This window comes from Lichenostomus cassidix, chromosome 1, assembly GCF_008360975.1.
Source record: "Lichenostomus cassidix isolate B80296 chromosome 1, HeHo_3.0, whole genome shotgun sequence".
Taxonomy (NCBI): domain Eukaryota; kingdom Metazoa; phylum Chordata; class Aves; order Passeriformes; family Meliphagidae; genus Lichenostomus; species Lichenostomus cassidix.
This window is the reverse complement of record NC_139479.1, coordinates 71,366,190-71,389,659: the sequence shown is the minus strand read 5'-3', so window position 1 is coordinate 71,389,659 and position 23,470 is coordinate 71,366,190. Positions and strand designations below refer to the sequence as shown.

The 23,470-nt window shown below is 40.6% G+C and overlaps 1 protein-coding gene across 1 annotated transcript in view; it reads right to left on the bottom strand.

The window, feature by feature from the left end:
* The window catches only part of CRYL1 (crystallin lambda 1), a 50,047-nt gene extending 27,300 nt beyond the window's left edge, over positions 1–22,747 (bottom strand). Inside the window, exons 1-4 of the mRNA XM_085063240.1 lie at positions 22,690–22,747; positions 22,531–22,646; positions 19,761–19,868; positions 12,417–12,543 (exon numbers count right to left, since the gene is read on the bottom strand). Coding sequence (XP_084919366.1) covers positions 12,417–12,543; positions 19,761–19,868; positions 22,531–22,646; positions 22,690–22,719 — 381 coding nt within the window. The 5' untranslated portion in view covers positions 22,720–22,747. The remainder of the gene's footprint in view (positions 1–12,416; positions 12,544–19,760; positions 19,869–22,530; positions 22,647–22,689) is intronic.
* Positions 22,748–23,470: the final 723 nt, after the last annotated feature.

Sequence of the window (23,470 nt, the reverse complement as noted above, 5' to 3'; positions counted from 1 at the left end):
GTAAAATGGATGCTATCAAAACTTTTCCCAAAGTTATTGAGCACGTTCAGTTCTACATTATTGTGTGAACTTTTAGATGTATGAGCCAAGACCCACAACTTGCAGTCTGCTAGATTTCCAAAGTTACCTCCAGGAGCTGCCTGAAGGAGAGCATGCAAAGATCCACTAGCCTGGGAGGAGAAGGACACAGGATAATACCTACGGTGGATCCCACAATCAGCAGAAAAGACTTTGGTCTATGAGAAGAAAATGGAGGAACAAGGCCAGCTTGTTTTCTAGGGTTTTTGGAAGAGTTAAAAAAAATCCAGACAGGATCTAAAAGCTGCAAAACCTCAGCTTTCCCCTTAAAACACACAGAGGATATCTGCTCTTTTCTAACTCCAACCTTCTCTCACCTGTCAGTACTTCATTCTGTTCTTCCTAATATGCTGAACTGCACATGACGAGTTTAGGGGAAAAGGCAACACATTTGACATAATCCAAAATTTACATTTAATATCTTCACTTTCAGATAGACTCTGTGGCAGGAATGCCCAGGGCCAGAGTTTTCAAACCAATAGATGGGTTAAAAGTAATTTGAAGTCTTAAAGAATATGTTGCATGGAACAGTACTAAAGGTTCCATGATGCAGAACTGATAAACAGGGTCATTTAAGAACTCCAGATAGAGCCCAAAGTATTAGACAGCCTTATCAAAACAAAATGATACTCTGCTCACAGTGCCAGAATCCCTGCTTGTTGGTTAGGTTTAAATAGTTTCTTTTAGTGAAGCCAAAGATGACGAGAACTCTGCAGATACTGTTCAAGCTAATAAAAGAGCTCCTCTGAATAGGTTTGTGAACTTGAAACTCTAAGCCTGCTCTCACATCAGATGATAATCAAAAAGGCAAACTCAAATTTGCTGGAAACTCAAACCTGCCGCGGTTACGTAAGGTTTCTGAATGGGCCTTTGCTTGGAGTTTCTTGTATAGTGTCACAATTGTATTCAGGTTGTTGGACCACTGCAATAAAGTTTCTGTTCTCAAGCATGCAATTATTTTCTCAGAGACACCAATTCCCTGAAGAACAGGGGGAAAATTAAGCTCTAAACAATCCATTAAACAGAAACCTCACTTGCTGTCAGTTATGGAGCCTGGAGAGGTCAGAAGCTATTCCGTTTACCCTGAGAAAGAGAAGATCAAACAGAGAGCAGATAAGATATGGGTTTAGAGCTACCACAGTTTCTCTCAAAGAATCAGTGCAAAAAGGTTAGCATGCACCACTACGCATTTTAATTGACACTGTATATTTCTGTGCCCTTTTCTTAGGGAAGATCATACTTCTCATTGCAGCGAACAGTATACCTTTATTCCAAGGTCTGGCCACCTAAACAAGGTTGCTACTAATCTGACTTCCAATTTAAACTTTATTATACAGCATTTTATTATTTAGACAGCAAACTTTATTAACAGCCTGATCACAACATGACAGCTGTTAATTTTTAAAATCCATCTCCTGGAAGTGTTGTATTGAATTAAAGGCTTAAAGGTAATAGGAATTACACTATTCAAATGCATGTGCAGAGAACACATAGCAGCCATTTGGACCAGTTTATGAACACTTGAAAAACTACACAAAGATAAACACATACTACACTCCTTCCCTGGCTAACTGATATACCAACATGGTGATTGAGGTCTAGTTGCCCCTAACTAAAAAGTTGCGCTCACATGACACACCCCCTGAAATGCCAGTACATGGAAAGCCAGGGAGTTTGATCTGTTTAAATCCAGTGTCTCTGTGTTTTTGTATAGGCCTTTCTCACCATCCACCAGGCTATCCACCACCTGTGCTCCCACATGCATCCATGCTCATCTAAATGCACAACTTCATTTTCCTATATTTAAATACTGGCATCTACCCAGGTTCTTCCCATGCATTCTCAAATGCGCCAAGGTAGCCAAGGTAGCAACTCCTCTGTACCTTCTAGGAAAACACTCCCCAAAACACTATCTTGCAAAAGACCTTTTCCTTATACTATCAATGAGAATCGCTGCTGAGCAATTTATTAGTACTGGGAGGCAAAAGAAGCAAAATATAGCCTGCAGCAAAGCCCTGCAACACAGTGGTATGGTCCTAAAATAAGTAAACATCCTGAACAAGCTGTATAAGATGGCAGTGTAAGATGAAAGCTGATATTTTAACCAGCATGCAGAATGTCGAAGATTACAACCACTCAGCAACAAGCAAGCCACTTTCTGTAAAATCATCTGGAGATGCTGTCACAGGGAGCAGCACCAAGCCTTCCCAAAAATGAGTATGGAGTCTGACGGTAGTCACCAGCATAAGGAATTGCTGAATAAAGAAGTCTGAAAGCTACAGTTGCACAATAATGAATTCCTACCTGCTATCTGCTGCAAAATCAAAACATAAACAAGAAAGTGTTTCTTCCCTGGCAATGTTAATATGAAGATTTATGAAAATTTACATTCCTGTAAGTGCAGATAGATCCCATCTTGAGCTCTCCTAGACCCCTCTTCATTCCAGGACTGTATCCCATACCATGGGATTCGTCCAAACAGGTTTTGGCCCATCGGGCCAAAGTTGTCTCTCCTGAAGTCTAGGGCTGTAATCCCAGTTTTTGTCTTGCTTCTCCGCTGAGGATCCTCAACTTCACCATCTCATGGTCACTATAGCCAAGAGTTCCCCCCAATCTCCACATCTCCAACCAGTTTTTCATTGTTTGTTAGGTTCAGCACAACATGTCCTCTCTTCTGCTCCTCAACCACATGTGTCAACGTTACTGTGCATACATTACAGAATCCTTCTGAATTCCTTGTGCTCTCTGGTGCTGTCCCTGCAGCAGATACTGATTTGGTTGAAGTCCCACCCTAAATATATGGGCCTTTGAATGTAAGCCTTCTTCCAGTATTCTGAAAAAGGCCTTTTCTTCCTGATCAAGTGGTCTGTAGCAGACATCTACCACAATTTCTCCCATACTGGTGGCCCTTCTAATCCTGACCCATAGGCTCCCAAATGGCTCCTCAATCAAACCAAGGGAGAGCAAGAAACACCCTAGGCAGCCATTCCCCTCCTACCTTCATCTTGGACCACCTAACCCCCAAGAGCTGCATTTCACTGCCATGCTGCAGTTGATACAGCAAGAACACCCTGTGCCCTTTCACAACCATAACTCAGGCAGAAAAGTATTTTCAAGAGTTCTGCAACGTCCCTTTTCCCAGTAAATTCAATGAGGTTTTAAGCAGCAGGTAAATTGTTTAGAAGCCATGACCACTTTGACTGCAACAAGAACGCTCCTTGTCTTCTGCAGTTAAGTGAGGCTCCCCAAACACGCCAAAAGCCCCTGCTGTTTCACACACAAATAAAACTTACAGCATTTTAAGGAGTCTCAGCTTATCAGTGCTGTGATTTAGCTGACGTTTTTAAAGCACTCCTGTAGAACAGCCCCAGAGTCAAGTGACAGCAATCCCCTCCCCTCACAGAATGAGGCCATAGCAGCAGATTTCAAAGCACCAAACTATCCCACAAGCTGGACCCAGACTGTCAGCACTCCTGCAACAGGGACCACATTATGTCTAGCTTTTTGTGGGAATATAAAGAACTTCACAGGATTAAGAGACAAAGAGTTCTGCATCTCAGAAAAGGAGCTTTTCTGAAACCTTAGTGCCTAATACATTGCTACAAATACTTCCATTATCTTCTATAGTTATAATCCACTAGAAAAATAACTTATCAGAAAAGACAGGCATAATTATTTTATTTTCAATTAATAAGTCACTTCAGAATGTTTTACTTCTAAAACAAAACCTGATTAACATAAACCTACAAAAAGCTGGGACCTGTGGATTTTTATACACATAACCTGAATGCTGTTTAAGACAGACATTAAAAATACCTGAAAAGGAGACCTGCAAATTAAATTAAATGAAAGAGAGCTTTCAAATCACTATTAAAATCTATAGATAGCAACTCTACAGTCAAATATACCTATTCCATACAATTTTACCACATCTAAATAATATAATAAAGGATTCTTGTAAAAGCCTCAATGAAAGAAGTACATATGCGAAAATAAGCTCTCTGCAAATTAAACCCTGTAATTTCACAACCAGTTCTGTTTCCCCCAATATCACTGGCAAAGTTGAGGTTACTGAAGTTACTAAAGCAAGATTCCATCTATTTGCTCCATTTTGCATACAGACTGCTGTCTTTCAGTCATTGCTATGATTTTATTGAATCCACACCAAATTATATTTTAAGCAAATGAGTGTTTAAAATGCTCACTACTATCATTAGTATTTCAGTCCTAATAATTATAATTTCTATTTAGGCTTTTGTGTTGACATGCTAGTTTGTTCTGCTCCTGCAGGGTTTAGGTGTGTATTTCCATTCTGGAGGAGTGAGGATGCACCTTCTACTAAGGAAACTTAAGGTTTTTTCTATTGCATTCCGTGTCAGACAGTGAAGTGCACTTTACTTAGTAAACAAGAGTCACACACATGAACCTGGGGAACTATACCACCTGCAATTAAAAAATATGACATTTTGACTGCAGAGGCTGGGAGTTCAGCTAGTGAAACCAGCAGAGACATAAAACTCTACTTTTAACACCAGAACAAATTATTAAATCGGAGTATCAATTTTGCTTCTGATACTATTGTTAACCATTAGAACTTAGCTCAAATATCTAATTTTTGCTAATTTTATCTAATACCTTGAATAGGTTTTGGTAATTTCACAAAATTCAAAATCATTACACATTTCAAATGCAAAGATTTGACTTTAAGTGTTTTGGACTTTACCATCATGCTCCCCTCAAAAATGGTTTTAGATGTATATTCTGAGGCACTTTAGAGATGGATGGTATCTGGATCGAACAGTATACCAAGACAAGGTGACAAACAAAAATCCATTATTTCAAACTTCAAAGATGGTGGGAGAAAAACATATTTGCTTCCGCCTCCTTTTATAAATCTTGCTACCCTCCTTGAGGGTAAGGGCAGGGACAGCAGCTGGGCAGGAGGCCCAACACAGTCTTGCATGGCTTTGGGATGAGACACACACACAGCTGTTATTGAAGGAGGCCCCAGGCTGTTGCACACCTTTCAGTGCAGAGTCAGGATTTTGATCATTTAAAATGAGGAAGGAGAAAAAAACCAAACCACCACAAAAGCCCTGAAACACTTGGATGTGATGCAGAAACCCAACCCAGTGGGATATACACAAAGGAACAGGAGTCCATCGGGCTGTTTGCCCCTTTCCCACAGCAGATACTCATTCCAACAAGTGGGTACACAACTTCCTCTAAGACAGTTTCAAGCTCATAAACAAATACCACATTATTAACAAAAGTATTTTTGTCAACAAAAGCCTCCTTAGGTGTAAACCAGCTTTAGTTAGCCCAAAACAAACCACACAACCTCGGCAACGAAGATTTTATTTTGAACCTGAACTGCCTTACTGTTATCCTGCAAGCCAAGGGTAAGAAAACATAATAAAGAGAACAATTCCTTTAACTGAAAAGGAGACTGGCTGTTTGCTAGGAATGGCAGGACCACATTATCACTCTGTGATACAGTTATAAAAAATATTAATTAAATACAGGCATGCAGGCTTCACATCCCAGGGCTTCAATTACAGACTTTCTGTGGGTTATGTATGCACTGAAGTAAAATGCTAAACATGGGAGGAGAAGGAAACACACCAAAAGAGAATCTCAAGAACAGGTTTGCACACTGTTGACAGACAGCTGTCTAGGTATGACTGGTCCTGAGTGACTTCGGTCCCATCAGTAGATGAAGAAGCTTATTGTAAAAGCATCAGTTAAAGCACCAGCACTCTCAAGCTAATCTAATTTAAAAAATAATTTAGGGCTATAAATCACTTTAGATCTAGAGTGATAACTTCTTATTTGTCTTGAACATATGAGCTCATACGAGTGTGAAATCTGATGCTTCACAAATCACTACCTCTTGAGTGACATGAAAGATTGTTGACTGCATGATACTGTGCAAGAAAAAAACACTGAGGTGAAATCCAGCATTTGGATAGAAACATTTTGTACTTTCCTACATTTCATAACTCTGTTAAAGAATCTGAGCAATAAAAATATCAAGTTACTGCCGTTTTATACTGTTCAGAATAAATGATTGAATTACAAGTGCCTGTTCAACCTTTAGTAGAAAAACAGGATTTGCAGCAGTGCTAGTTTTCAGAACTCCATTTTCTAAAATCAAACTTGCAGATTTGGGAGAGTTTGTAGGGTTCTGTGAGGGGCTTTTTGGCTGTTTTTTTGTTTAAAACAAATACCGCAAATGAAGACAAGTTTTGCTTCATCCCCTGTTAGTATCACAGCATGAAAAAATCTATCTTGTTCTGTGATGTTCACATGCCTTACAAAACTTTCAAAGGACAGACAGACAAGTCAATCAGGCTGATACAGATAAAGATACTTTTTGTTCCCTCAGGAAAGAACAGTAAGATTTCAAACAGGTTGACTGACATCCTTCTCCCCACATCTTCTCTCAAAGAACTTGATTTTCTTTGTTTCCTTCTACCCTGATCCCATCCACCTTGAAAAATAGGGAAAGTGATCTTGGAAAGGTAATGGAAACACAATACTGCCCCAGAAGAGGGATCAGGGAGCAATGGAAGTGAACCTGAAGAGCAAGATCAGTTGTTGGGTGGGATGATAGTTTTGGCAATGACAACCTGCTGAAATGGGGAGCAAAACCATATTCAAGACTGTAATGGTAGATTACACCAGCTGTTAAATGCATATATGTGTGCATATATATATATATATATATATGTATATGTATACATATATCTGTTATATATATAGAATAGATGGGAAATGAATGTTAGAAAATTTGGAAGTATGTAAGTCCATTCAGCAGCAGCACCAGTGCAGTGACACTGGCAAGCTGTTTACCTAAACATCATCTTTCAGTTCAACTCAGAGACTGACCTCATAAAATGTTTTACAGCAAGTCTTTAAGATCTGATCGTTTCAATCCCTAAAATGAGAAAGAATTTTCTCAAATCTTCTACAAAGACAGCAAGTCAGATCACATGCTTAAAACCTGTTCCCTCAGAATCCAAACCACCAATTCTGATGCCTCAGGCCAGCATTTAAGCTCAGCAGGGTAAAACCAGGCCTAAGGTTGTATTTGCCCAGCTGAGAACAAACAGACCCATGTTTGTCTGTCCAGGGCTCAACTCAGAAGAAGCCATGTTACTGCAATGCTTGCACACTCTGCCTGCCAGCAGTTTTGTTTTTACAGAGGTATGTGACTAACACAGCCTCCAAACCAGTATGGTCTTCTAGCCTATGAGCTCAGGGCAGCTGAAGATGTCTTCACTCACTGTCTGCAGACATTCCCTCATCCCCAGAAGTAAAAGGGTTCTTAAAAGCTGTCAGGAAAGTCAAACAAAAGCTATGGGTAGAAACTGGTAACAGACAGTCAAAGATTAATTTTTCTGACCAGAGACACAAGACACCTGCTGTCAAAGCTCTGAAGTCAATGCTGGTTTTGCACCCTGAGGCACCACCAGGCTTTTGAAAGCTGTTAACACTTTTTTTAAAAAAATATATCAAACTAGAAGAGATGAAAAAGTTAGAGAGATCTAAAAGATTCCAGGCTGAAGATCTATTAATGTCATTATCACCAGCTCAACAGTCTGTCTGCAGGTGTAACTGGGGGAAGAGGAGAGGGGGCAGAACACCCTCTCTTTTTAAAGGTGTGGGCAGGAAATGAAGATACTGTTCTAAGGCTTTTAGGCAGAGTTCTTTTAAAAGTAAAAAGGATAAATACCTCAAGAACACAAGGTATACGTTAAAAACTTAACTTTGTCCCCTTGCCCAGTCTGCTCTGTTCAACGCCACAGCACAACAGATGGGTTCAGAGCATCTCTCAGTCATCTTCTGTGTCCATCTTCGACCAGTCCAGCCAGCCCTCACAACTCACCACAATACACAGCAGCTCAGGAGTCAAGAGTAAGATCATACCAATAGTTAGCCATCTGATCTTCCTCTGACAACTAGTAAACTTTATTGTTCAGATTGTAAATCATTCAACTTACGAAGCTCTGGTTTTGTTTTACTAGTGTTGTGGTAAGAGATCGTATAAGTGCTGCACTGACTTGTACTCAGTTTATATTATTTATGAACTAGAAACATATCCACTCAAATCTGGTCTTAATATTCAAAGGAGTACTAAGACATTCAATACCCAATAGTCACATAAGGACAGAAGACAAAAGTCATCCTATATTTATGCAGGAAAGCTAACAGTACATTAGCAAGAAACATATAGCTCACCCATGACAGTCCTATGCCAGGGACATTATAGTTCAAAGATATCAAATAATTTATGCCCATGGAGTTTTCAGCTAATAAAAAAGTTATTTCAGAGTTACAGCTTTTAGTGATGTAGAAACTTGCAGTGTACATTCACCTAAATGCTATAGGTTATGCTCTTACTCTAAGTAGCATAGGCAAGTTCTGAGAAGGGAACTCGTGTGTATACTCAGGTTGTGAGCAAAATACAGACTGATTTCTTTCTAAAGTTGATGCAAAGCACACTAATCAAGACAAGTTACTTCATGAAAATGCTCAGGAGAGGGAATATATAACCTTTTAAAAGGCTTCTGACATGACTGTTACAAATTTTCTTCTCAGTCCTTCTAATTATTTCTTGCATATTTTTCCCTTTTATATCTTCACTGATATAACTTAGGAAGTTCCATTTTTTACTTCTTTATCCCATTTGTTTTAAGTTATGCCCTATGAAAATTACATAGAAGGCAAATATCTGAAGAATTTACTCACAGAGAGCAAACATATAGAAGTTCTTTTAAGCTTTAAGTGGACTTACTATACAAAGGCCAAATTTGAAAAGAAGTTAAGATTTAACCAATTGAAATCCAGGGTAAAGAAATGCAGTTCTCATGAAAATTTTCAAACAAGCCATTCAGTAGGTTGTACCATTTGGCATGAAAATTGAGTCCTCTATATTCAACTAACATTAATGCAACCAATATTTTATTTTTTAAGTAATTGAACATCAGAACACTCGCACTCATAAGTTACAATTCATACATTTTGTCCTTCCAGGATCAAAGCTGCACTAAGCAACATTCCTTAAGTTTAATGTGGTTCAGCAAGAAAGTACTCTGCTCACTGCTGAAATAAGGCTGTGAGCCTAGAATTAAGATTGTTTTATTCTACTCCACCACCCTCCTTTCAAGAGAAAATTAAAGTATTTCAAATAAGTTGCCTGCCCACTTCCACTGTGTATTTGCTAACACTTTGAATCAAACCAAACTTTAATGCTATGGTTTGATAAGCTGATACAAATAGTGCTAACCACATATCACACGTATGATTTGTTATCCATGAGCATACTGTAGCTATTTAGTTTATTTCTATTTCTACACTAAACAACTACATGTTAAGAGACATCAAGAGGGCAAAGGGAACATAAAACAGCATCAGAAAGCTGGAGTTACCCCAAGTATATTGTTGCTGTTTGGAGACAACCAACACAACACGGCTGTCTTCAGCTACCTGAAAGGAACACACAGGTTCTCTGAGGTGCAGACTGGTAGGACAGAAGGCAAGAGACTGAAGTTGCAAGAAGAGAAATTCCAATTAGATATGGGGGAAGAAGTTGCACAATGAGGGTAATCAAACATTTTAACAAGTTACCCAAAGAGACCAGAAGTGTTTACCCAAAACTCAACTGCACAAATTCTGTGCAGGTTGATGCAAGTTAGTCCTGCAGTGGGTTGGGCCAGATGACTTCCATGGGTTCCTTCCAACATAAAATTACTTTGATTTTGCAACATTTGCCCAATGCCCATTTTGTAGATTAACTGATAGTGGTGGGGAAGGATGCAGCCCTCAATTTAATCTGATGTGGCATGCAAGACCTTGTTCAAAAACCCTACTGCCAAAGACTCTCTCTAACGGGACCAATAGCACAGTAAAACTCAACATCCCTACCAGAGCAACAAGAGCCAAGAATTCCATCAGAGCTGTGTTCAGCTTCAAAAGAAGATGGTAAAATAGAAGTCAGAATGCTAAAGAGATAAAAAGTTGGCACTGAGAAGGATCAGACCTTTAGAGATAGCATACAGAGAAAGTAAAGACACTATACAGATAGACCAGGTAGTAAGAAATGCTTGGAACAGCAAAAGAAAACAAGCAGAACTATGAGAATACTGGAAACAAGAAGGCAGCCTTCACAAAGTTGATGTGGTACTCAAATGACTACAGCCATGTGAGATTGTTAATTTGTAAAAATAAGGCAAAACAAAGAAGACACCACCACCCCATCACAATTTACAGATAGAATAATTTAAAAAATATTTCTCTTCTTTCTTCAAAATGCTTGGAGAAGAATGCATATGATCAAAAGATGAGAGTACAGAAGGATTATCTGGAAAACAAACACAGAACAGTGATTTCTTCTCAACTGTTCTGCTTTGCCTTGTAATCCTTGTAGAAAACTGAAGTTTAAAAGTCTTGGAGACTCCCATGATTTGTCTGAAATTGAAAGAAGCTGAAGAACTCACAGAACAGAGGAGATGGGAAACAGAACTACAGTAGTGGGGCATGTTTTGATATGGTTGAAATACCCAACACAGTAACAATTGTATACAACCACTCACTTGAAAAGAAATTGAATGTGTACTATTTCGGTACCAAAGAGAAGAGTGGCAATCATGATTCAGCTTCTAAGGAGACTTCAGAAAAGATCTCAACAGTAAGCCTGTAAGCCTCATGTCTTTATCAAGCAAGTTAAGAGAAAACGGTAGTTCTGAATGAGTATCACATAAATTAGAAGAAGAATCAAAGGGAAGAAACATTAGGGATGAAAAAAGGAACTTTACGGAGTAAATTCCCAACTCACAGACCAAGCAGAATTCTTTAAAGGAAGCAATAAGCACAGGCATCATGTAGCTGATGCAGTTTGTGTGAATGCCTAGAAGTATTGCAACAAAAAAGACTTTAGAAAGTTAACTGGCCACACGACAGACAAAAGCTCCTTTCACGCACAGAAACTTGCAAAGAGAGAGCAAGCAGAAGGTAGGAAGAACAGTCAGTTCTTACTCACTGGAATAGGCTGGCCAGTGCTGTTTCACAGATAGCTGTGCCCTTTGTTACATCCATTCATAAATGACCTGAAAGTTAGCTCATAAAATTTAAGTTGGCCATCATTATCACAACCACAAACATTTGCAGAAGGACTTTACAGAACTGAGTGATTAGACAATAAATTTGCAAACTAAACTCAGTAGAAGTAGGCAATACATGCATGAACACAATACTATGAACTAACAAGTTCTGAGCTCATTAGTGATGAAAGAGTAAGATACTGGGGGTGACACTGTATAGTTTTGCGATATGATGAAAAGGAAGTGATCAGAAACAGTGTACCACTGTAAAAATCTACAGTACATTCACACCTTGACTTCTGTGTGAGGCTCTGTCCTGCCTCCCATTCTCTCCTCCTTACTTCACCACATTGGGAGGAAGAAAAGGTCTGGAAATCTGTGCTGTTTCAGTTCAATTTGTTATTAGGGTTGTGTTGCAGCTAATCAGACTGTGAGATTTACAGCCTGAAACAGTGTAAGTTGTAAATTCTTGAGTGTAGTACAAATACATGTAGAGACAGCTAATGGTACAACACTGGGATAATACTGGAGAGCCATGTAGGGTAGAAGATGCCAGTCCTAATGAAAACTCATTCATACTTTATCACAGAAATGGTCCCAGATTAGCCTGTTCTCTGCACTATGTCCAATCCAGTGAGCATATTAATAGTTAAGCAGCCACAAACTCTCGGGTCTAGTAGTTCAGCTTGTTCCCCATTCCAATTTTACTTAGCAGCACAGATTCCAAACCTATGTATCAACCCTGGTTTTAATACTTCTAACACTCTGGGACAGCTGTGTTTCACTACAGCACTTCCTCACAGTCAGAATAGAATTCACCTCAGTCACAGACTCCCTGCCTTCTCTAGGTAGCTGGAGAGGAAAAAGCACATTTTAGACCCAGCTCTAGAGTATGTGGTGTTCCCTAAGCGATAATCTGTCATGCCCACCATCACATCACATTCACCTTCCTAAAAGGTACAGTCTTTATTATACATGAAAGCCAGCAATTCCCTCCCAGCTTAGCTGCCAGCCTCTCCCCACAACTTAGAATAAACTTGCCAGGACTTAAGTGGAAGAAATCCTGCAAAGGGGTGTGATCCTGCATGTCAGGATACTAAGCTAGAAGGAACAAGCACGACTACATCCTTATGGGGTCAGGATGTTGAACTCTCCAGCACTTACCTACTGCGTAGCCCAGCTTTTGATCATCTTTCTAAATTGTTTGCTAGGAGTTGGCAAATCTTGGCTTACCTGAATGAAAGTAGCACCCTCTACTGCTGCCTTCAGGTCTGTGCAAACGCTAATGAGAGCCAGCTGCTGATCTGCACTCAAAGCTCCTTTCAGGTCTCCCGACTTCTCCATCTCTTTCATTTGTTTGCTGACAGAAACAACATAGACACATTTAAACACTTCATCATTGTTAAGCCAACATTAATTTAAAAAAAAAAAAAACCTTCTTAACAAACCATGTACTATACTATTTGCCATGCCACTGCACACATTTATATTCAAAAATATAAAGGTTAATTTCAGTCATTTCTCCTTCCTCTCCCATCTTATCAGTTTTTTCTTCTCTTCAAGCACAGACAGCTCTAGGATCTACTCCTAGATGCAAAACTGTCATCACCTCAAACTTGTTTTAACTGGTGCACAGTCAGCAAGAGTTTTTTCTACTGACTGTGCACCAGTCTGCTCATATTTAATGGGAAGTAAGCTCCCTTTAATACACTTTAATATACTTCCTTGAGTTTTACAAACAGAAATAAATAAATACATTCAATACAGCCAAGAGTCCTTCCTAAAAACCTCATGCCACTACATTCTGGGGCTTTTTGAATGACTACAGAACAAGTGTAAAAAAATTCAAGTAGTTACTAAACTTGACACGAATGCTCACATACACACCATGGCTGGGACTGGACATGCCACCTTCTCAGAAAAAGTCTCGATAATTTGAAGCCCTCGAACATCCAGAATAAGCAAGCCATTTTTCAAAACCATTATAAACCACTTAGAGGAACAATTTCCACAAAAACCAAGTGGGATTAAACTGTCTGATCACAATCAACCTAAAGCTCTTTTATGTAGCCATTATCATGTTAAATCTGTACAGTTACCACAAACCTTTCCTCTGAGCCTTTGGTTATTATTCAGCAAAAACTGCTCATCCTGAAGAAATGAGGAAATTGAGCTAATGAATAGCAGCAGGGAAAAAAAAAATCCTTTATTCTTTCTACCAACTTAATGACACAGCAAATGGATGGCTGAAAAGCACAGACTTCTACCTCTTAAGCAATCTGCATGGCAAGGAATAGGAAACAAAAATCCTCAGCTCCCTTTCCCAAGCTCACAGGGCATATACACCACAGCTTGCTGGGCAGAAACTTCATCCAACATTTAAGGTTTCTAGCACTAAAGGTGCCAGTGCTTCAACTGTAAAGAAATAGGAGCACCTCAGCTAGAATATCCAAACTTCTGGCTCCCTCACACCTTGTGAGGCAAGATAAGGAACGAATAAATCAAAAAGTCTTCATTATCTATTCATTAGAAGTTATCATTTCCCAGGTACTCCTGCCCAAATCCAGCATACTCTTGCTCACATGCTATATATATTGCTTAAGAAAAACCCAAACCAAACTAAAAACACCAAAACACAAAGTTACGTTTTAAGAGATCATATCAGAATTACTTCCTTCTTTGAAGAAGAGGGTGAAGTTTTGTTCACTCTCATTGCAATACTTTATTTGTCTCTTCCACCCTGGTCCTCCAAAACGACGGTACATGATCAGTAACTGAGAGATTCAAAAAAGCTACAGTCATAAAGTAAGTGATCTAGCTTCTATTTTTCTTCCTCAAGCTCTTACAGAAGTTTGCAGCACCTGTTTCATATCTTTCCTCCTCTGCCAGTGACAACCATCCTGTCATTTCCATTTTTCTGTCATAAACCATTAACAATACACTGTGCACTGAGAATACCATTTCTTAGTTAACCTGCAAAACTACCATCTTCATCTTTGGAACTTGAGCCTGGATTGATTTTTTTTCCTCCTGAACAAAAACTGTTCCTGTTATCATAACCACTCTTCATGTTAGCCATGTATTTAAATCACTTAAACCATGGTAAGGATTATGTGCATTACTTCAATTTTGGCCTTCCTTCCTGAGAAATTTTCATCTTTCACACCCTTTGCCAATCTACTTATTGACATCCTGGTTGTTTTGTTCCACAAATAAATTTTAAGTTTTTAAAATGCTAAACCATATTTATATTCCCCTGGGGTATTAGATTGCTACAGAACTGTGGGGAAACAGTGTTCCCTGATCCTTACCTTACACTAAGGCACAAAGGTTTGTTCATACAGCAGTGCACCACTGACCTCTACTGGATGACTTTTTAGTCTAGGCAGCCTAAATTTTTAGGGGATCATCGCTAGGATAACCCGAGACTGAGATTGATGCAGCCATGTCCATAGCACACAGGGCTTCACTCTGCAGCTGTGTTGGGTGTGCAGCTCAGAGAGTTTCACTCAATACCTGTAAGGTCTTTGAAAAATGAAGAATTCACGTCCATCAGAAAATACTACTTCCTTTTTGAGCTTCTGCTTCATCTACCTCCAGAGATTTACTGTTGTACCTGTCTGCCCACGTCAACACTACTCTGTGAACTGGGCTAGTATTTGCTTCAGGATAAGATATCCATTCTATGGGAACACTCCCATTCACATAAATTGCCTGGAATGCTTCTGGTTACAAATCCTACTCTAAAAGTCTTTACAGAAGGACCCTGAAAGCAATGCTAACACTTAACTCATCCTGTTCACACCCCACTTGCCTCACCTTTATCCACAGCTACTACTGGGCAGTCATCGCATTCAGCACACACTGTTGCAACAAGCAAACACTTAGAAGATTAAAGATCTCTTAATCACAACCATATTGCCCACACCAACAAGAAGGGAAGGAAGAGAACACCAATCCTGTTCTTCACAAGTTCAGACAGAACTGTAGCCCAAAGACTAGAACCATTCACCAGTCACAGCACTACCATCTAGTGCTGTCTGATAAATAAGAGGGTAGTTGGCATGGGGAAAATAGACCAACAAACCAAAATGTCACTGGTTCTATATATTGAGCCTGAGACACAACAGACCAAGTGGTTTTGTATAGCCAAACCTTGAAAGCTTTCAGGAAAGGAGATTTTACAGCCTCCTTGGACAACCTGTTACTCTGCATACCAGGCAAACGTGAGCACCATAACTGTTCTCAAAACACAGCTTCAGTAATTACACAAATCAGACTTACAGAAATTGTATGTTCTACCTGCACAGGGGACTGGCTACTGCACAGGAATGAAGTGAAAAGACAACATTTCCTTACGGAGATGTTTTCAACTACAGGACAGTCAGACAAAACCTTTGGAAAGACAGAATCTATCCTCTTCCAAAGCCTATCAGTATGCTCTCTAGTTAGTTCTGTAAATTGTGCCATTTTGCCCAGCTAGTTAATTGAACTTTTTTGGGGGTGGGCAGAGATAAAAATTGAAAGGTAGAATCAAGCCTATGATTTAGCACAAGCTTGATGTGCCAGCATCAGGCACTCAATAGCAAGCTATGCTCTGAAAAGGCTCATCTAGTTAGAAGTTCTCCTCTCAAAGGAAATATACAAAACTATCAAGGAAGACCTAAACCAAGCTCCATTTTGCCCTTGATATTTATACTGTGCCCATATAATACAGCAGTATGTAAGACAGGCTGGAAGAGTAAGCCAGTAAGCCCTGTAATTAATCAATCTTAATCAGCAGCATAATTATGTTTAGAACAATAGCACAGTAACTACTTGAAAAAGTTTACATATTACAAGAATCATAAATTTATTTTTGGCAGAGGAGCATGCACTAAAGCATTTTTGCATCCTATGTTTTAGGGCTACTTCCAGAAATAGGATACTACTTGTTTTTCTAATTTTCATTATTTCAAAATTTAGCAATCTTGCATTCAAACCAGAATCACACTGATGCAGAAAAAAGAATGCTGGATATGAAAAATTGCATTTCCCAAGGCAGGCTACTACAGCATGCATTCAGTAGGTCCAGTGTGGTATAAGGGTGTTCACTAGTTTGTTTCTTCAACAGAACAAAAGGTTGTTCCTCTAGAGCAGATACTGGTTTGCCACATCACTGGCACATCCTGTTCAATGCAACGTGCAGTCATTTCATTTCATGTGCCCAGGCACTGACTGCTATGTGCTGCTCAACAGGTACATCAGTAGAGTAAATCCATCTCACCAAGTTAGCTCTTAAGAAACACACTTTCTTTTTCTTTCTGATTCTGGGCTACTGATACTGTGGTAACCTGACACATATTTTCCTTTGTTGCAGTAGATCCAAATTCCATACTCTAATCTTAGCTTTTACCCATAACCAAATGTTTCAAGGAAATTTACAGAGTACATTTCAGATTTTCCACACAGATATGCACAGGCTTTCACAATGATTTTATGTCCATCTCAGACTCATTCCACTCCTCTTGCAGGATTACACACTCCTGCTGCCCATCTGCTGTTCTTTGAGAAATGAATTTGTTAAGGAACCCTGAGATGTTCTGAATTTATACAAAAGGCAATGAGTTATGGATCAACACACCAAGAGGCAACAACATTAAATAGTTAAGAATAATTTCTGCCATCAAAGAAGTATCATCTCCTTTTATTAGAAGTAAAGTGAGTTCTACTTACTGCTCAAATCCCACTTTTCTTTTGTTTGGAAAAGGGAAACTATAAATAGTCATCTGTACACTCCAGTTTCTCCTTAATAAGTAGTATCTCCATACACTACAAGTTCGTGGACTGCCGACTAGAGCAAAATAAATTTGTTCCAATACTAAAACAAAATAAAGCACAAACTCCCTAAGCCTAAAATTTTCCCTAAAAGTATTTGCTATTTGAAGGGAAAAAGGAAAGGAAAGCAAATTACATCAAGTTCAGAGAAATAGTCACCAGCTCCATCAAACAGCTCCAACAGACATTCCCTTGCTGCTCTCCTGTGAGCCCACATTACCTACTCAAGCTCCAACTGTTACAGAAGTATCACTTCAGTAATTCATTGTGATTTACTGCAGGTTGTGTGCTATGAAATCAGTGCAAAGAAGTTTGACCATATTTTGATAGATACATTCATTATAATAGTGGTTGAAAAAACTGTGTAGCTTGTACTCTTGTCACACAAACTGTGTTTTCCCAAAACTAGGCTTTTTAACTAGAGTGTTAAAACAGACTAGGTACACAAGTTAATTATAAGTTAAGAACATCTTGTGTAAAAGGCAAAACCTGCCTTGAACTCAACTGAACTTGCCTTGAACTTATCAACGACTTGGATGAAGGGGCAGATGCCTCCTCAGTAATATTCACTGACCACACAAAGCTGGCAGGAATGGCCAGTACCCCCGAGGTCTGTGCAGCCCTTCAGAAAGGCCTGCACAGGTTGGAGAGATGGGCAGAGAGGAACTATCTGAAATTCAGCAAAGGCAAATGCAGAGTTCTGCACCTGGGGAGGAATAACCCTAAGCACCAGCACAGGCTGGGGCTGACCTGCTGGAAAGCAGCTCTGTGGAGAAGGACCTGGGGGTCCTGGTGGACAACAAGCTGTCCATGAGGCAGCAGTGTCCTTGTGGCCAAGAAGGCCAGTGGGATCCTGGGATGCACTAGGAAGACCATTGCCAGCAGGTTGAGGGAGGAGATCCTGCTCCTCTGCTCAGCCCTGGTGAGGCACATCTGGAGTGCTGTGTCCAGTTCTGGGCTCCTCAGTACAACAGAGACATGGAGCTCCTGGAGCAGGACAAACAGAGGACTATGAAGATGATTAGGGTACTAGAGATGACCTCCAGTGCTGCCTTCCAACACGACCCCTTCAGTGATACTGTGAATGCCTATAGAACACATGCAGGCACAGGACAGCACAGACCCACTCAAATAGCACTCTATCCTATTACACATGACATTGTATGCTTCATGTTTTCAAGCCAAAAATCTTGGAAAGCTAAAATCCTCATTTTACTGTTAGAAAAAGAAAAAAATTAGGGTAAGTGCTGGCTTTAGTAATGAACACCACAAAACTGCCACCTAATAATCCAGAATCTCATTGTGGCTACCACTATGACAGCAACTCTGAAAAAAACCCACAAGTTTGTGTCATTGAGGTGTTTCAACAGAGATGTTTCGTCTGACTAACATCTACCTGGAAAATAAAGAAAATAAAGAAAAAAAAATTCCCCTGCTTTTGTTATCAAGCATTTTTTAGGAAATCTAACTAGACAGCATATACTGTTTAACTTCTGAACCCCAACAACTGTACTGACCTACAAGGGGCTCCTGAAGTCCCTCCTGTTTACTTCAAGCCTTGTTACAGAAAGCAATTAGGATGCAACATACTACAATCTTTTTTTTAGGTGCAGCTTGCACCCCATACAGCTGACACACAAGCTGACATATGTCATTCCAAGGATCCATGAAGGGAGAGCTGAGGCATTTAGGTTGATGCTAATTATGAAGTCATCTGAACTTCAGCATTAAATGCCAATACAGCAACATAAAGGTGTGCATGGAATCACCTTATAAATGTACTTTGACCCTCTCTCACAGGCAGATAAAAGCTGTATGTCCACACCCAGCAAGAAGAGGGTGCATAGGACCAAGCAGACATGTTCCTTCTAACACAAGAACTAGGGGCCAATCAAAGCAACTGAGGAGCCAGGTTCAAAACAAACACAAGGGAATGGCTCTTCACACAGTGAGCACTAAACCTGCAGAACACAAAGTCCTTTGGCAAGGGGGCCACAGAAAGATTTATATCAGTTCAAGGGAAGGTTAGAGAAGTACTTGGAAGAAATCTAGTCAAGAGTGACTGAATAGATAATTAACTAGTAGGCATTGAAGGTTGGGGGAGGGGAGCAGACAGGCAAGACTTGAACTTGTAGCTCCTGTAATGCACAGGGCACAAGGTTTTACCCACAGTGCCAAGGGCAAGAGAAGAGGGCTGGAGGCCTGCTGGCCTCAACCAGTGTGAGTGATGCCATGTTCACACTCTCAAATTGCACTCCTTCTAAAGATGCTTCCTACTTCAATGATAGCTGATCTATGACACTAGCAAGCTGTTCTCCTAGGACTCAAAAACACCAGTTTAAGAGTAACTAGAAAAAATTATTATAAAATTTTAATAATTGTTGCAGGACTTCTCAGCAATTCATCAACCTACCTCCACTTTGAAAGTCTTTGTTGCCTTTCTGTGCAAAAACTCACATTTTCTCATATATTTTAAAGCTAGCCTATAAATAACCTAATGGTGACAAGCATTATTTTTAAAAATTGACTTTAAACTTAAGGTCTTGAGTAACTTAAAAATTAAATTTGTCTTCAGAAGCATCAGTGACACTTGGAAGGACAGTTCTTCTGATCTTAACAGGACCTGTACTTCTAAGCTAAAGCCTTCTTCAAAGCCTAAGATCGATGCTCCCAGAAATAACAAGATATGGCTATTCATTCACAATTACAAAAATCCTGCAATTCATTCCAGCCCCAGTTATATCAAGGCAGGTGACCTACCGAATATTTTCCAGTGCACTTGTTAGCTGCTGTTGTGCAATATCATAAAGTTTCACTTTGAAGCCTCCAGCAGCAAACACCATGGCCCAGCTGCGACCAATGAGCCCACTGAAAAGGAAAAAAAAAGAGCCAATTAATAAACTTAATTTGGGGAATTTAATTAGGGAAAGGAGCCTTGAAAGCACTGCAAACATAAAAACAGAGCTTGGACTTTTTGATATTTGATAAAAAGATCAGTTACATATTGATAAGAAACAAATCTTTCTAACAGATAAATACCCTTTGCTGGCTGTGTGTAGCAGCTTCCCTGAGAGCTGGGAGTAAGATAATGGGGAAGAAAAAACCAAACCAAAACAGAAAAAGGAGCACAGAATTCACATAGGAGGAACTTGACTTTGGGACACTGGACTACATTACCAACAGTTCTGTCAGCCACAATCTTAACCTGGAGTTGGTGCATGGAATTACATTAAAGAGATTAAAAGAAAAAAAAGGAATCATTTGTTCAGTTCATAGTCTGAAGACAGGCAGCAGTCCACTGGTCCAAGAGTGCAGGATCATGCTTCAGAGATGATCAGAAAATCCAGGGCCTAGCTACTGAAATCACAGGTCCTCAGCAATTCAGAACGTACCACAAGCACATGAAAAGGGAAAAAAAAAAAAATCTCAAGTGAGCTTGGGTTTGATACCATTTTTCCATCTAGCCACCTCTAGCACTACCTTTATTTTTAGATGAAGCACTTTATCATGCTGGATACACACAGGAACACTCTGCCTACATCTTTTGGTGAAATCATTACAGACCAATACATAGAGGAGATTTGTAGAACTGACAATTTTATTAAGTCTCTTAAAGCAATGCAGGTTGTAACTCCATTAGATCTGTTGCAGGCAGTGGTCTTTTTAAATGGAAGCATCAAGTCACAAGCTTAAGTGTCACAATCTTAAGTAGCCTGAAATCACAGAAAATTAAGGGGAAAAATAATCTGTGACAGAGACAAGACCGGAACTCCATATCCATGACTGTTACAGTGGGGGGTTTGATAAATACACGCATTTCCTGTCACTTCCAAGATCTCTGTACTTGCAGCACTGAACTTCAGTGATCTCCAGCAACTGAAAAATTCAAGGCCATTAGGGCATCAATAAAAGATTAAAAAGGGAGCAAAAGTCAGAGATAAGAGTAATAAGACTAATAGGGCAGATGAGAAAAGAAGGAAGAAAAAACAGGAACATATTCAGCCTATGGTTTCAGCATATATTTTAAAAAAGGATCAAAACAGGAAGTTTCAGGAAACAGCAGGAATCAGTGGAAATAACTTAATGAAGCTTTGCATTTAGTGCTATTAAGCAGACAGTAAGGTTTCATTTGAAACATATAATTTAAAAGTAAAACCACACAACTTCTCTGTAGTAAGCCCAGACCTCATCAATTCTGAGGTAAGCAACAGAACAAACTTGCAGAATAGGCACGATCAAGGTTTGTTAGCTACTGTAGCCTCCTGGCTAACGAGTATAAAATGAAAGTATTTGAATCACTTAAACCTGACATAAGCATATCTGAGCTACCAGTATCTTTATAAACTAGCACAATCCTTCTAAATTGCACTTTGAAATTAAATTTCCTTAAAACACACACACAAAAAATTCTTTCACTTTAATACAGGTTTTTAGGATTGTGGGGTTTTTCTTTTGAACTACAGAGCACACAAAGTAAGTCCATGGTAGGTATCAGACCCACACTATTACTCCATTGTATACAACAGCATCATTACGACCTGATGGTAGCATATTTGATACCAAGACAGTACTTTCTGACACTTTAAGCACTGTTCTGCTGGGCCCAGTGATAAATAAAGTATTAACAACCAGATCTGCTCACACAGCTACTGTAGGTGCTGCCAAAACCATTTTTTTTTTCTTCAGTGCAATAGTGGCACAGGAGCCACAGTGGGCAAGAGCCCAGCTCTCCTCATCCTTCACACACACCTACGGTGAAGAAAACTTCCACGAGCGGCCACAGTAGGAGCCAGTTTGGTCCCTGTCACACAACAGCACCGAGACTCCCATCCTGAGGCTTCAAGTAGTCTTGCTAACGAAGTTTGCCGCAGCCCACACTTGTAGAACTAAGGTACAGTGGTGCACAGGGCACTGTTACTGCCTGGCACGTATTTTCTCTCTACTCCCGAGTATAGTTCAAGTAAAGAACTTTAGGTTCAGCTCAAGAGGATGAAACAATGCATTCCCACCCAAACCAGAAATACTGCTGAATTTTGTGGCAAGTATTACTTCAGGAGTGTCCGAGACTAACTGAGGAGTCTCTTGCCATAGTTGACAATCAGGACTTTAAGCTGCGCTTGGACTTCTCCACTCCTCTTGCACTGACACACACACAAGGCACTGCACTGAAAAGGGGCACCAGTCTTTCAGACCTAAAGGGTAAAGATGTTTGTTTGCCGTTTGCTTTAAAGCAGCACAGAGCTGTCAAAGGCTTAAGCAAAAGCACTCTAAGGAGCCGAACAGGTGCATCCAGCAGCAGCACGGCCCCGCAGCTGGCCGAAACCCACCGCCCGCCCCGAGGCGGCACCTGGCTCACACATCCCACGGCGGCAGCAGCGGGGACACTGAGGCAGGGCCGTACGCGACACGGAGTCCCCAGAGCCCCTCCCGGCCGGGAGACGGCGCCCGAGCCCCTCCGCACGCCGCGGCATCCGGGCCGGCGCCTCCTCCCCGGGGAGCTGCACCCGCCCGCGGCCGCCAGAGGCTTTACCTGCCGATGATGGCAACCTGCGAGGACTCCATGGCTGCGGGGGCCGCGATCGGGCGATGCGGGACGGGCAGCGGGATGAACCACCTCTGCCCCGTGCGGGCCCGCCCCTCCCGCCGCTCCCGCCATGTCACCGCCGCCCATTGGCTCCGCGGCTGCCACCTCCCCGGCGGGGCCGAGCCTGCGGGGCATGGGGCGGGCATGGGGCGGGCATGGGGCGGGCATGGGGCGGGCATGGGGCGGGCATGGGGCGGGCATGGGGAGGGACCGGGCGGGCCGGGGCGGAGTGTCTTCCTCAGCCTCCCCAGCCGCCGCCGGGCACGGAGAGGTGTCCCCGCCAAGCCACTCACCTCCCGCTCTCCCCTGGCCGAGACAAGCTCACCTCCTCCCCTGCCTGAGGCAGCGCTACAATACATCAAACCCCTTTGCTGGGGCACAAGGGCACAGATGGATTTCAAAGTAAAGCCCAAATTTGAAAGCAATTCTCCCATTTCTTTCATGTTAAGTAAGGCCTTATTATTCTCAAAAGTACTCTCTTCTTGAAATCTGATTTTTTTTTCTGTCTTGGTTTTCGTACAAAATCTTTTTAAAGTTGTGCCAAAATGTGATGTTGCAATGTTGACATAATACTTTTAGCTGCTCTATAACATGGACTATTACTCTTGTCATGCTGCATTACACAGTTTTCCCAACTTGGTGTAGTTCTTACTATCTGCATATTGTTCTGCAATCATGCTGGATATTCCTGAAAAGAAATAAAACATTTTAAAGGCTGAATTATTATCAAAGATTATATCACTGTACTCTTAATACAGCTGAGAAATACTTGCAAGTTTTCTTGTCTTTCTGGAAAAAAAAAAAGTTAAAAAATAATACATTTGACCCCAGAATAAAGGTTTGATAGTTACTGATGAAGTTCAGTGAACTTTTGTTTGGCTACCAT